The sequence below is a fragment of the Lampetra fluviatilis genome, chromosome 14 (assembly GCF_964198595.1).
Source record: "Lampetra fluviatilis chromosome 14, kcLamFluv1.1, whole genome shotgun sequence".
In the NCBI taxonomy this organism is placed as follows: Eukaryota; Metazoa; Chordata; class Hyperoartia; order Petromyzontiformes; family Petromyzontidae; genus Lampetra; species Lampetra fluviatilis.
The window spans coordinates 13,364,956-13,380,793 of NC_136288.1; the positions used below are offsets into that span (position 1 = coordinate 13,364,956).

At 50.1% G+C, this 15,838-nt stretch overlaps 1 protein-coding gene across 4 annotated transcripts in view; it reads right to left on the minus strand.

Moving 5' to 3' along the window:
* The window catches only part of LOC144935891 (phosphatidate phosphatase LPIN2-like), a 57,925-nt gene that overhangs the window by 17,471 nt on the left and 24,616 nt on the right, over positions 1-15,838 (minus strand). For 2 of the 4 annotated variants that reach the window (XM_078862746.1, XM_078862748.1), the window contains exons 2-4: positions 6,708-6,908; positions 4,932-5,027; positions 708-785 (exon numbers count right to left, since the gene is read on the minus strand). In XM_078862746.1, the coding sequence (XP_078718872.1) occupies positions 708-785; positions 4,932-5,027; positions 6,708-6,908 (375 nt within the window). Of the gene's footprint in view, positions 1-707; positions 786-4,931; positions 5,028-6,707; positions 6,909-14,467; positions 14,584-15,838 lie in introns of those variants that run through there. The other 2 variants (XM_078862745.1, XM_078862747.1) reach the window with 2 other exon arrangements.

Sequence of the window (15,838 nt, forward strand, 5' to 3'; positions counted from 1 at the left end):
ACTCATTTCAGGATGAGTGGAGCTAGGGGAGGGTTCAAAAACCGGTTCGGATATTCATCGCTGATGTGGGCCGTGAGCGGGAATCGAACCCAGGTCGCCGGCTTCATAGCATGGCGCACTATCCCCACCTTGGGTTAGAGTGGTTTATTGTTAATTTATTGTTAATTAAAAAAACAAAACTCATTGTGCATCAAGGGCGCTGTCCAATCGGTGGCACCGAATCTGAATCTTTGCCCCTGCGTTGCAGTCATCGATTCACCTCCCGCTCTCAATGTGCAGCTACAGCGATCACTCTGTGTGCGTGTAAATCATCATCATCATCATCACAATTTTCTTCCTCTTGGCATTCTCCCCACTCGTGCGGGGGTGGGGGTCTACCATCCTGACGATTCTCTTTCTCCACTCATTCCCGCCCCCTGGGCTCCACTGGTTCCGCCTCCATGGTCCTTCGTATCATCACGGACCACCTCCTTTCTATGCGGGCGCCGAGCCACGCCGACTGTTACCGTTTCACATCTCCAACTGGGCCGCGATCCGGATAATTCGACTCGTCTGGCCATGCCGGACGAAGGAGGGCGGTTTCGTGGCGTACGTTTGCCGGACGATCACGTGTGTGGCCTTAACACACGAGACCTAATGCTGGCCGCGGAAACCCGGCGTGTTTGCGCGTAACGGCAGCGCTGCAGGAAAGGCCGCCGTGCGGTCACCTTGCCGAGGTGTGCGGCCATGAGATCGGCGCCTTCCGTGTTGATGGGCGACGTGGCCAGGTGGGCAGGAACCACCTCCTACGTGACCAACACCAGCAGCAGTGGCATTGTCATCGTCATCATCATCAACAGCAGGAACATCATCATCAGCAGCGGAAGCAGCATTACCCATCATCATCGCGGTTCGATTCAGCAACAGGAGTAGCATTGTCATCATTAGCATCGGCAATTGTCATCATCAGAATCAGCAGCAGCAACAATAGCAGCATCGTCATCATCATCACGATCGGCAGCAAAAGCGGCGGCATCAACAGCAGCAGACACAATATGAAAGATCACCAGCATCATCATCAGCAACAACAACAACAGTGCAACTAAACATTGACTGAAGCTCATAGCAGGAGCATCAGCAGCAGAGCCACGAGTTTCTGTGCGCCTGCCTAACTGCGTGACATGCACCGTTTTTAGAGTCCTGAGGCACAAACACGCGGCGGGCCACGCCCGGCTAGGCGCGGGTGGCATGGCCACGGCGCGGTTACGCAACCCGGTAACCACCGAATTGCCGTACACAAAGCTTCAAGCGATAAACCCCACGGCATGTTCATTGGCAGCCGCCAAACCAAGCAGGTGTGGCGAACCCGCGCCTTCTTCTTCTTGGTTCTTTTGGTAAAGTCACGTAAAAGGGAAGTAATAAAATAACAAAAATAAAACATCATAAAATAGGACCCGCGCCTGTGAGCCAGACATTTGGCGGCAGCGGGTCGGAGGGTGTCGTTTTCGGAATCAGAATTATTTATTTATACTGGAGGAATCCGATGAGCTAGAAAGCTTTTTTTCACAGATGGCCAGTTGGGGCGGGTAAGAACGTCACAACAACAAACAGTACAACAACACGATAGGAGTACAAGGTAATCAAATCACCCCAAACACATACAAATACAACTCCCCATCATACCAGACAAAGCCCACTGAGGCATTAACTTATTTTTCAAAAGCGACCTGGCCACAAGTGATCGGTCTACAAAGTTGCTTATCATTTACACAGTTATAGCAGCGAAATAATCTGAATAGTCTGAACGTACGTTGCTAAATGTGGAGGAAAAAACCGGAAATACACGGCCAACTCGCGCGTTAAGTCGCTGGTTTAGACGCGAACACGATTCTGCATTGCGCCATCACTGCCGTCCCAGCGTGGATGCAAAAAACGTCGAGTCTGTCCCGAGTACGTCCGACACCAAACTCCGGTTATTGTACGAGCTATTCTCTCGAATTAAGAAATGCGGACAATGTATTTGTACCTGAATGACAGTCCCAATGGGCTGACAGTAAAAAAAAACTTGTCAATAAACCATTATAATTATTACATCAATGATTACCCAGATCTTAAAAAGTCTGTAATGTACGCCCGAGATCATTACATGGCCCGTCTGTGTCCTCACTAAAGAATACAGTAAAACCCCTTTTAACGACAACCCCTGTTAACGACTAATCGCTTAACGACAGGCCTCCATAGAGCCCAAAGTGGTTCGCTTACCGACCCCTGTTAACGACGGGCTTACGACGAGTACGCGACCGTCAATTTCGGCCAATCGGTGAGCTCCAAAGTAGTGTGACCAGTCCTCCCCCAATCAGCGACGTCCATTCATGAGCGTTGGGGGCATTGTTTACATTCGATGCTAGCGGAATTAATTAAGCCTTTAACGTGTATTTCCTCTACTCGCTGAACAACCAAATCACTCAACGACCGGTTTCGTCGAATCAACTACCGTCGTTAAAGAGGAGTTCTACTGTAAAATTTCAGTTTTAGGTCCGTCGGGCCATGATATGTTCTGGAGCGACGTTTCCCAGCGGCATTGGTTCGAGTTGAAAAACAAACGGGCTGGTTTCGACTTCTCTGAGTCGCATCAGCAGGGAGTGGGGGCCAGGTAAAGAAATGCCACAGGGGGTGACGCGGCGCCGTCCGTGAAAACACCACGGAGGGCTGCTCGTCAAAGTTTGGGGGAAAATTCATTCTTGTGGTCTTGGCAGACAGTGAGTAATTCAAATTAATTATTGTGGTCTTGGCAGACTGTGGGTAATAAAAAAAAAGTGAAAGACCAGACATGTGGTCTGTGTCACTGCCAGGAAAATATAGAAGGAAATACAAATTTTGGCCGCTAGCTAACAGGCTTTCTGAACCAACGCTTTCCAGCAGCAATTAAATAAGCAGCAAACCGTGGGCTGGTTTCGACTTGTTTGTGTCTCATCAGCGGCCTTCAACAAATGCGTCCAGGTTGCCCGGTGCTACAAGCAACAGCTGTCCACAAGCAATGACAATTATTGGAAAATCGCCGCTTGGTCAATATCCAAGTGCCATTGATTTAAAATATATAAAAATGACTGAAATCTTGATTCCTATTAAAATTATTTGTCGCTTTGTATTGCTAATTGTTTTCAAGCTATTGAAGGTGTCTTGGTTGTCATTGACGTTAAATCACAAAGCTGCGACATTGATATTTGTTAACCAATTGCCGTTATAAAAGAGAGACGGCTCACCTCGTCACAATTAATAATTAAATATATACATATATATTTTTTCGCCCAACAGATGGCAAGTATCATTGGACCGTCACGTGCTTATGGAGATAAAGGAGAGTAATTAATTAACAAGTTAATGAAAGAGACAGGCAGCGTCAATGGGCCGCCAAATGAGTAATAACTAAAGTATCCCGGTGACTGAATTCATGACTAAACAATTGGATCTCTCAATCATCATGTGCCATGTTCAATCCGCTGCTGGATAAAGGCTTCCCCAAAAATGCGCCGCCATCTCTCGTGACGTCACGATGCGAATGGTGTTCTCACCCGGCTATAAACAAAGTGCACGAATAAACGAGCACATCATGGCCCAACGAACTCACGCCTGACCACGTATAAAAGACACCAACGAATTCATTAAGAAATTAATGAACGAGCGTTCGAACAGCGTGGAGGCCGAACTGCACAAGTCCGTTCCCCTGCACGGCCCTACGCGGTGGGGGGCGAGAGGTGCCCAAGTCCCATCCCTGGGCCTTCAAATCGACACTTTGGCAATCGCGACCGGGACAGCATCCAAGCCCTCCGCATACAATCCCTCCCTTTGTTCCCCGTGCCAGTCACCGGCAAAGGACTTCATCAGCGCTGTGAAAAACTGGCTCCCCGTTGGGTGGGTTATTCATGGTCGCGAGAGGCAGGTGATTAGCGCTGTGCGGCGCGCCCCCCGCGACGATGACTGGACCATCTGTGAAAAAGAGCTTCATGGCTCATCGGATTTCTCCAGTGTAAGCAAATATTCTGATTCTGATGACGACAGCCCCCGTGACGCAGCCTTCGCGTCGATGCCTCGAGCGCCAAGGCTGCGTCGGTAGGCGCATTAACGACTCCGCAAATTAATGTCCTAAAAATTATGCCACTTTATATAACCGCTGTTGAGACTCGTATATATTTTAGCGAATGTGATATCGGCGCAGCTGTGGCTCAGCGGTAGAGAGAGTGACTGGCAAGGGAGAGATTGCGAGTTCTGTGGGGGAGACCCCGTCATAGGTCACGGTTACAAGCAGAAGTTGAGCACATTCCGTGGAATGCATTTCTTAAAATGACGTAAAAATATTCTTCAAAAGTGTCCACGCATGAGACTGTTTTCTTCTTTCATACGGCTGATGTAGATGCAGAGCAGCAACTACAATTTCACATGCAGGTGGTCAAGCTCAGGTAACCGTGTCAGGTGCAGTGTAGTGTATCGCTGTGATGTCTCCTTCTTCGTATTTGTGGATTGGGGCATGATTGCATCGTTACACGTTGTTACGGTCTGTTCTGGATGACCACAGTCGCTGCACTACTACTGGAGGGTTTTTAATTTTCCATTTGTGCATCAGATATCCGCATCTACCGCCATGGTTTATGCAGTGGGATGCGATTCAGGGTGGACTATGAACTTTGTGGAAGATCAAACCCAGGGAACTTTCGGGTTGGGTCTTTCACAAAGTGTCTGTTTGCGAGTTCAGTTTAACTCCAATCAGCTCTCCAGGCTCCACCAAGGGGTTGAATCCGCATTGCTTAAGGTTAAGCGCATCGGTCCAAAAGGGGCTTGCGTGACTTATACTGTCACGTGCGTCGTCTCAAGAGGCCGATGCGGATCAAGATTTCCCGGGGCATGTGTCGCCCGACGTGCCGAGCCGTGGGAAGGTGTTTTAATGCGGCTCTCACCCCATCGTCGTCCGCCTCCTGCACGAAGAAAGCCTCTCCGTTGTCCCCCAGCTTCATGTGCAAATCCACCGGCTCGCCATTGATCTCTATGTCAACCTGCGCACACAATGCAACGGGGGGGCGGGGGGGGCGAGGTTTAAACTGAAATAACTGAAACAAAACAAACCAGGCAAGAAGCGTCTACTGAGGTACGATGTAGCTCTTGTGCAGAAGCGACCTGGCCGTCACAAATGGTAGCTCAACCAAGTGGCGGCTTATCGTCGTTGTGGAAATTTAGAGCAGCCAAATGCTCTAAAGTGCGTCACGTTTATTCTAAATGTGGAGGGGAAAAAAAGCGGAGGAACTCGGAGAAAAATCCACGTGACCAAAGGGAGAGAGAGACACGCAGGCGCCAAATATACAGCAGGCGTCAGGGTCGGGATCGAACCCACGACCTCCTGCATACCAGGCGAGGTATTTCACATCTCGCCCACCGTGATTTGTCTAAAACAGAGTCAATGACTGACTGTGTTACGGCTTTTCGCCTTCTGCCAGTGGAATTTCCCTAACGTGGTGTTTCACATCAAGAAAAAATGTGGTCGTATTGATCAAGCGACTGATTAATGTCACGGATTTCCTTGCAGGGAACCGAGACGCTGTACGAATCATTTCTTACGAAATACGGGGGTTTTGGTACTTTGGTTGAGGCCCAGTTCTCACTGGTGGTTTCCCGGAGTGAAACGTCCCCCACCCTCCACTCCGATTTGCTGGAGAGCAGTTCAGCTTTTAGAGAGCTGTAAACGATCTCGCGACGTAATCAACGGCGATCATTTGCGATGCGTTTTAAGCAAAAGCAGAACCGAAAAAGCAGAAGTTCCGGAAAGAGGAGTGGAAGGTGAGTGGAAGGTGAGTGGAAGGTGAGTGACGTCGCAATGACACTTAAATAATTTCTGATCGAGGAGGATATTCTAAAAGCAATGAGGGATTCTTTTTTTTTGTAAACAATTTTGTTGTCATTCAACTGCCCTGACGTTGGCCAATTGAACTGGAATGCACCCCCACAACCTCATCGGATCTCAGAAGCTAATCGGGTGCAAGCCTGGATAGCGCTTGTATGGGCATTGTGGGCAGGCAATGCAGCAACATCCTTTGTTGCACTGAACTTCTATGCTCCCGTATTAATGCTGTCCACATTCACAAACCTGCACTGACCAGCGTGGTGCTGAAGGCTGGTCCAACAGGCCACGTGATCTGCTGCCAGGTCACAGTAATCTGTCTGGCAGCTACACACGTGAGCTAGATTCATCGCTCCATCTCCACGACCCACGTGCTCTTCGGGGTGTTCTCTTCTTTGGCTGCCACTCCACCACCATCACCATCACCGCCGCCGCCACCACAACCATGACCACACCACTGTCACCACTACCACCCAACGCCGCTGCCACCACCACACCACTATCACATCACCACAACTACCACATCCGCTACTGCCACCACCACTTTCACGACACCACTCGACATGCAACCACAACCACCACACCACTACCGTGACCACCACCACGATCATATCATCAACACCACCACCAACAACAACAACAACCATTCTTCACCAAGTGGTGGTGATGTCACCACGGCGCTTGTGCCAGGCTAAGCGCACTTTGAGGTGCACACTTTGAGAAACACTTCAAAGTCCCCCACTACAATCACGCCACCACCACCACACCACCACGCCACCACCACGCCGCCACCGCGCACGCCACCACCCCCCCACCCCCCTCGCGGACGCAGCGTACGTACGACTTTCTCCCGCGAGCGAAGCACGCCAAGCTTGCCGAAGCGCACGTGGATCGGGGAGCACTGGAACGAGCCGTCGGCGTGGCGCACCACCACGGCGTCGATGCAGCCGGTCAGCGTGGCCGGGTTGAGCTCCTTGTAGAGCTCGCGCGCCGTCACCACAACCTGCCCCGCCAGCTGCCCGATGTAGTTCATGGTCTGCGCCTGTAGCACGCGCAGAGGTGGGGGGTGGCGTGTTAGGGGAACGGCCAGGCGTGCTCGCGATCGGAAGGGGATCGCGCGGGGGTTCAAATCCCGGGTGGAGTTGGTAGACTCGGCCGATCATCCCGCACTCCGGGGTCCAAAGCAAAGACTCGAGTCGCCCGCCCCCCCAACCCCAACATGGGAACGTGGAAATTCCACCACTGGCTCAGGGCTCAGGAGATGAGCAACGCCTCCACCGCCTTCTCAGTGCTGCTCGTTTGAGCAGGGGAGCAAGTTTGACGATAGCTGTAATAAGTGGCCCACGGGCTCCTGTACAAATTCTATTTTCTATTTTACCAGGTAAGGCCCACTGAGCTGTATAGAGCTTTCTTCAGAAGCGACCTGGCTGTCACAAATGATAGCTCAACGAAGCGACTTATTGTCGCGTGTAAATATATAGCAGCAGCCAAATACTCGAAATGCACGTTGATCATGAAAGTGAAGGGGAAACTGGAGGACCCGGAGAAAAATCCACGCGACCACGGGGAGACACGCAAATTACAAATATACAGGCATCAGAGTCGGGCTCGAACTCACAGTGTTCTATACGCAAGGCGAGGCAGTTAACATCTCACCACCGCATTCGGCCTGCGAACATGCGCACGCGGCCGTCGCAAGCAGCAGGGCTAAATACGTGCGCGGGACTACAGCGCCTGTAAAACCGCTACTTTTTCCACCGTGCTGCCCTGGACGTTACCGGGGACACAAAGCAGCGGGGGGGGGGAAAGGGGGGGGGGGCATGGGAAGGTGGGGGACAAGCTTTGGCTGCTAACGCTAAGGGCTTTTACCGGGGCGAGCGTGAAGGGACAGACACCAGCCCGGCAGCGCGGACTCGTAACTAACTGCCAGATGAACTTCGGCACGGATGCGGAGCGCACTGTTTCATAACCGCTGCCCTCGCAGTCAACTTCTAGAAATAAACAACAGTGTGGGACCACTGAGCAACAACGCCACGTGCCACTACCATGTTTCCCTGCCGGGAAAATTCCATTTGTTTTGTTTGTTTGGCTTTTCCGTGGTCGTTTTGTCGTCGCGGTTGCGATAATCGTGCCACTGCCGGCGGGCTTGCGGTCCATCTACAGACGGAGTCGAGAAATGAACGTTGCGAATTGGAGCAGAGAGCGGTGCATCACCCTGTATCGGGATGGGCTCCTCCCACCCTCCCACCCCCCCTTATCCCCGTAGGATGAATCTCATCCCACAAGATTAGCACGATACTCTTTGGTTCTTTCGGTAAAGTCAAGTAGGTATAAAAATAAAATGAAATAAATCACGCCGTTTGATTTGCTGTGCTCCGACTTTCAGGTAGAGAAGCTGCAAATGAGTGACAATTCCTTTGTGTTGTTCATCCCAAGAGAGCTATGATAATAATACTTATGAATTCAGCGGCTAAACATTCAAGGCGATTTGTTTTTACACAGCCATTGAGAAGCAGGCTGAGATCATCAACCTGCCTGCACACACTCGACAACCAGATTTTTAAAACACGGCCAGATGAAACCTGGATTCACGCGCCAGAATCACCACGGTGCAGGCTCAGTGTCTCAGTGTGGCCGAAATGAGCGATCATTCGGTTCATTTTGCGGCCATATGCCTGGGGAAACGATGCATTAAAACCAATCAAAGCATCGATTCGTGGAGGATTTCAAATGGGGCGGGCGTGGCTTATACGACGACACAAGCCGCACGTGCGTTTTCACATTAATCCCGAACATCCATAAAAATCGTGCCCTACACAAGTGTGCGGCAGACGATCTTGCATGTCGCCGAGCTTCCGATTCCCAAGCCCGAGCTTACAACGGGCTCACCCGCAACCTGACAGCAGCCTCGGCCAAAAATAAAACTGCATATATACACACGCGACACCATATCCGACTGCCACCGTTTCAAAGATGTAAAATAAAACGCTCGAAAGGAGCTACAGTAATTAGCCCCCACCCCCCCCCCCCGGCTAAATTGACGTCACGGGGTCGCTCGTTACACAAACCGCACATGGTCAGCAGCATCCTCCTCCCCCGCCACCCACAACCGCCTGCCCCCCCCCCCGCTGGAGGATGTGGCTGTCCATCAGGGGCTGAACTCTAGAGGGAAACAACACGGGGTCACAAGTGTCCCATTTTGGCGCGTGCGAAATGGGCAGACGTGACCTGGCGTGCGGCAAAGTCGCTCTGCAAATCTCGTTTTGAAGGGGCAACGAAAACACTGGGAAAATAAAGGGAGAAACGACACAAAATGTGTTAACGCATATCGCGTTAATTATTAAGTTATAATTGTGTAAATAATACAAATAATAATATTAACGCGGGGGTTCCTTTGCAGAGTAAGAGATGCGGAAAAAAAGCTATTGGGTCAATGAGGAATGTTGTGGCTGCCTTTGGCTTCATCATCAGAATCTTCATCAGTAGCAGCAGTATAGTCACCAGCAATAGAAGCAATGCAATACAGTTTGCGTCACTGTGGCGAATATAAATAACCAATGTAAATAAACATTTACCCTAGAACTTATATTCAAGGACGATGGGAAATAGTTTTGTGACAAACTTAGGCCTGCATCTAGCAGAGAGTGTCCTTGCCTCCGAACGGCTGGCAGTTCCACTTGAATTGTGATTTGGAATGACCTCAAATTGCCAACTCCAGAGGCGATGCCACATTGGCAGTGGCGCACAACCGCAAGCAACAAACAACTCAACCGCTCTTCTCTTGCACTTGAGAAGAAAGGCTATTGCCTAAAGTATACTTAAGCATTATTGACAAATGCGTTGAGTTGTATTTATGTCACTACACAGAAACGCTGCGTGGTCCACTCCTTGTGGTACGGGTTGGGGGGGGGTTGTTGCTGTCAGCACGTTTTTTTATTGCAACAAAAGCCAGCGGGTGACTTTGACCAAAATCACACGGAATGCGTCCGATCTCGTCCGATCTCCAGCGCCAAGGAGATTCAAACCTCCGACAGCGCGTGGACGGGTGGCCGCCAGGCACAACAGGTGCTCAGCAAAGTCATAAAACGGCCCCGAAGGCATCCACCACCAAAAACCACCAACACCACCAACCACCACCACCAACCACCACCACCGATCCTTACCTGCACCACGAGGGCAAACAAACACGACATGTCCGTGAAAATGGAAACTTGCCAAGGCATTGTTGATTTAATTGCGTCTCTCTCGACCATTTTCATTAATGTCCCCAGGCGTAAAAACACTGTCTACATCAGCGACATGCCATCATTACTGCTAATCTCTCGTCCCAGCAGCGGAAGGAAATTCCTCATTCCTATGGCAGGTGCGAGTTAGTAGATAAGAGGAGCGCGCTGCTTATAAACGTTTGTAGAGCCGTACGAGTTAGCGTGTGGCGCGGTGCGCCCGGAGACCTGGGCTCTAACCCCGGCCCACGGCTAACATCAGTGGCGAGCAAAATGCAAAAACCAGACCCGGCAAAATGCTCGCCAACCCACACTGACAAAAGCGATGAAGTATGGTCAAACAACAGCCATAGCTGACACGGCATGGTGAAGTATGGTCAAACAACAGCCATAGCTGACACGGCATGGTGAAGTATGGTCAAACAACAGCCATAGCTGACACAGCATGGGGGGGCCGAAGGCCTTTACTAAGCAGTGGATTGGCCAAACAGCTGAAAGCGATAACACACATTGCTCATAAGTAACCGTGCGTGTACTTTTTGTTGTTGCACTCTGGGCTTTTCAGCCGTCGGCGTTGTCGTTATTTAGAGTCCAGCACTGTACCAAATTACGACACACGCAGGGCAGCCCCTTTAACCCACGCTTTAAGAGGCGCAAATGGTTATTACAACACACGGCTGGGCTGTCTGGCCAGACGTTCTTCCGTCACGCGACATTTGAGCAACAAATTCTGCGGGGTGGCAGCAGAAGTCAGCGTGACATCCCGTAGACAGTGGCGACTCGCATAAAAAAAAGTGTGAACTTCGCAAACTCGATAAGGGATGCACGTTGCACACACACACGCCTGCTGCATACTTGGAGTCTGCACGTCTCTCTCGCCGTGCGGGTCTCAACGTCACACGTTTAGAGTATTTTGGCTGCTGCTTTAAATGTCCACGTGATAAGCCACTTCGTTGAGCCAGGTCGCTTCTAAAATAGAGCTACATAGCTCAGTGGGCCTTACCTGGTAAGATTACAAAAAAATGTAACAATTGTCGCATAAGCTGTGAGCCAGACATTCAAAAAAGTCTGAAGTGATTTTTCTGCTCAAATGAACATTGAGCCATTGATGTTCATCTCCTGTTCACAGCCCTAAGCCACTGGTGGAAATTCCACATTCCGATGGCGGGTGTGGTAGCATCCGAAGAACAACCACTGTTGACTTCCCCACAAATTGGTGCTAATCGGAGGTGCAGGGAAAGGACAACAAATTAAACTCAAAACGCAGTTCTAAAGAAATTACTTTTCAATCTAGATGATGGTTTAAAAGTCCATAGCTTCAGAGGCTTTCTAATATCGGAAGGAAGAGCATTCCAGACGGCAGCAGAAGCGCATCCGTTTAAGGAGCACAGAATAGTGGTTTACTATACGGTCAATACTTTGGGTTGCAAAGCCACACACGCACTACTGTGGCTTGCCTTTAAAATGTGTCTTTTGAATGAAATTTTTTTTATTGCATTATATGCATCAAAAACATCATAGGTCGTAGGGGACATTATGTTCAATTAATATGTATCGCTCATTTTTGATAAACTAATCCCCAACTGTAAAAAAAATGGTGAGCAAATTTAGAAGTAGCTGTATATAAAAGAAAATCCAAAAAATTTACGTGGCAAAAATGTTTGCTTGTGGTTTGTTGACTTGGGTGAAAGGTTAAAGGTCGTATAGAGCTCATTACTGATACCATAGGTCACATGGTTCCTTACCACAGGTCATAGGTCAGAATGAGCTCTCACTTGGTCTCTGTACAATGTATAGTATGATGAACTTCTTGGCACTGTACGTAGCCAACCAAAGGAGAATACTATACTCCAGTGCTATGTCGGACAGCATTGCAGAGCGACAATGGAATTTCTCACAACTTGGAAATAAAATAGACTGCACTCGTTAAGAACAATCATCTTTACGTGGGTTATAATTATGAAAAAAATCAGAAATAAATCTGTATGATTTCGTCAAATCATTTGCTTGAATCATTTTAATTGCCTCTCATCTAAAACGAGTCAATGTATTTATATCGTGTGATTCAAAATTGGGGTGCGTTTGTCATTAAATGATTAGTAATTTCTAGGGTGCGTGGAGCTATGGCGCAGTGGTTAGCACACTGCGCTATGAACCCGGTCGACCCGAATTTGATTTCTGGCCACTACCAAACAAAAGAGTGGCGAGCGAGATCTGAACCGGTCCTGGGTATCCCCCCTTCACCAACCTCCACTGACCAACGTGTTGAAGTGACCGACACGGGAGTGGGGGAGGCAATCCATAAATCCATGTTCTTGCATCGCGATGCTACGAGGGATGGTGAAAACTACTGGAGGCCTTCACATCCAGTAGTGGACAAATCATGGCTGCTGATAATAAGGGTGCAATGGTGAACAGCGCTTGGAGGCAAGGGTTGATGGATCACATTGCGAACTGTAACGACCCAGAATGCCTGCTGGGCTGCGAGGTGAAACTAAAACCAAAACCACACTAAATTTATTTTACCAGGTAAGGACCGCTGAGCTAAAAATAGCTCTTTTTTTCTAAAGCGACCCTGGCTTTCACAAATGATAGCTCAACGCAGTGGCTTATCATGTGGAAATGTATAGCAGCCAAACGCTCCAAACGCACGTTGATTCTAAATGTGGAGGGAAAAGCCGAAGGACACGGAGAAAAATCCACGCGACCACGGGAAGAAATGCAAACTCCAACAGGCGTCAGGGTCAGAATCGAACCCACTACCTCCTTATACCAGGCGAGGTAGTTAACATCTCGTCACCGTGGTCAGAGATAGCAGTACAGCAAGTGGGCCCGTGAACATATGTGTGTTACAACGTCCATGCTATCCTGCAGAAGGCCTGATGGGTTTTCTCTGAGCCCTCTGGTTTCCTCCCACAAACCATTAACGCGACTTAATACGGAATTCAATAATCATCTCAGTGCAGGACCCTCCTGAAAAAAGAGCCCCGAGACTCGTTGAAGCTCTTCCTGCTAAAATAAAATACATGTTTAGTTAACAGTCCACGTTTCAGCTGACACACATTCAACAACAACAACCGCCATTCGTCACCAAGTGGCGGTGACGCCACCACGGCGCTTGTGCCAGGCTACGTGCACTTTATGGCCACGTGAAGTGTCGAATGGCGCACTGGGCAGGAGGCTACGGGACAGATCCAGGTGCCGTGGGCCCACCGACCGAGATGACTGGCCGATGCACCACCTGTGCCCTCTACTGTTTCAACTTGCTGCTGTGTTGTTTCGCAGCCCGGCGCTTCGCTCGTTGTTGTGAGCGTCGCTCCTCTGCCATCCGTTGTTGTTGGAGGGCAGAGGAGGACACAATTGCAACGACCCCCCCACCCCCCATATATTACTGTAGGCTGTTGGTACGAATGCTGTTATCGACCACATTATTCAGGCTGGCGCATTGCACGAATTGGCAAGTTCTGGTCTGCACAATCCCTAGTCGTGTCTGCCCCCCCTCTCCCCCGAGTGCTGACGTTTATAAGCGGCATCAAGTACTAATTTAAGGCTGAGTCGACCTAGGAGAGGCCTAGGACAAGTTTCGATTGGCGTGTTGCACTTATGTTACCCCATGGCTGGGTGTCAAACCCAGGTCACAGTAAGCAAACCATTGCACCTAGTGGTCTAACAACAACAAACCACCGTTCGTCACTAAGTGATGGGGACGTCACCACGGGGCTTGTGGCAGGCTAGGGGCGCTTTCAGGCCACGTGAAGTGTCAAAAGTTCACTGACAAGGCTTCCCAAACACACGCACACAGAGCAACGATTTACACCCTAAGCAATTCCATCAACTATCTCGATTCAGGGTCACAATTGAATTCAATAAAATATTTCTTGTTTTGACAATTTGGTTCGCAATGTTAATCGGGATGTTTTTTTAGTTTACACATTACTTGCACAGTTTTGCCTAAACGTTGCACAAGCATCTCGTTTGCATGGCATTTGCACAGATCGCAAATACATCGACTGGCCATCTGTGAACAAAAATATCATTAGAGCATCATTGTATTCCTCCAGTATAAATAAAAAAAACACATTCTGATTCTGACTCGATCAGGGAGGCATCGGGAGCGATACGAATCGACGCTCGATCAACGCACTGATTGAGCAGCCGATACCTCTCGCGGCCACGCGATTAATACCACCATCAACAACACAATAGCCACGTTTGTTCACACCGGCACAGACACTGCATTCAGCAACATACGGGGGGGAAGGGGGGGGACCCTTTAAATTACCGTGGGCCCCGTGTGGCCACTTAAATCACATCGCCCTGGCACGCAACACAAAGGCCCCACCCCACGGTAAAACATGTTTACGATTCCCGTATTTACCCGGCCTCCGAAGCTGTAAATGAAGTCGCCTCCCTCCGTGGCTTCACAAACAACCGAGTTACGGGCACCGAATATTGCTAAAACAAAAACCTTCCGAGACTCGCCTTGAAGCAAAGAAGCGATTTCTATGGCCGCGACAGTACACGCGTGTGTGTGCATGTGTGTGTGTGCATGTGTGTGTGTGCATGTGTGTGTGTGCATGTGTGTGTGTGCATGTGTGTGTGTGCATGTGTGTGTGTGCATGTGTGTGTGTGCATGTGTGTGCGTCTGTGTGTCTAAGGGGAGCGGTGGTGCAGCGCTTAGCGCGCTGCACTACGAACCTGGCCACCCGGGTTCGATACCCGCTCACGGCCACCAACACCAGTGACGATAATTATCTGAACCGGTCCTGGGCCTCCCCTAGGTCGACTCAGCCTCAAATGAGTACCTGGTGCGATGTGTAAACATCGCCGCTAGGGAGACAAAGGCGGCCGGGCGTGGTGTCGGCCACCTACCCCCTCGTGTGCCGTTCCGGCCTTCATAGGTGCTCGCTAACAGCACTTGCCCCTACAGTCTGTTAAGGCTATACGGGGGATCTTTGTGTGTGTGTGCGTATGTGTGGTTTTGTGTGTGCGTCTCTGTGTGTGTGCGTCTCTGTGTGTGTGTGCGCGCGTCTGTGTGTGTCTGTGTGTATCTGTGCGTGTGTGTGTCTGTGTGTGTGTCTGTGCGTCTGTGTGTGCCGCTCAAATCACGAAGCCGGCTCGCTTCGGGTGGCGCGACGGAATTTCCTGCTTCGGCCAGAACGGCGCCGTTTGCCGTGCTGACGTCTTCACCCACTCGCCCATTCACTCACTCACTCACCCACTCACTCACTCACGCCATCGTGCGGCGTGTCCTAGACGGCGGCGATGACGCTACGAGCCATCGCATCGCATCCTCCCCCCCGGGAGAGTTCCCGACTTTGCTTAGAGAGCCGCCGCCGGCTGCTGCTTTGGGGCCCATCCATTTAGGGGCCATCCTTTCAATACATACGCATGAAGGGGGGAGGGAGGGGGGAGGGGGGGGAATTAACCCAAACACGTGGGGGTCTACTGACAATGTACGCTTAGGAAACGGGGGGGTGTGAAGCCTCGACAAATGAGTTAGATAGTCCGGCGGTGGACTATATGTTTGCTTCAACACGTTAATAGTATTAATCCTTGATCGTTTATAGGATTCGGGAGGGGGGGGGGTATAAAAAAGTAATCGTGCCTACAGGGAGGGGGTAGGGGTCAAGATTTTTGCGTACCTACTACATGGATGGTTTCTAGTAGCTACGTACGTAAATGCTTTCAAGTTATCAATTCCGGTTCAGTGATTCTGTACTTGCTCTATTACTGTAGTACTATACCG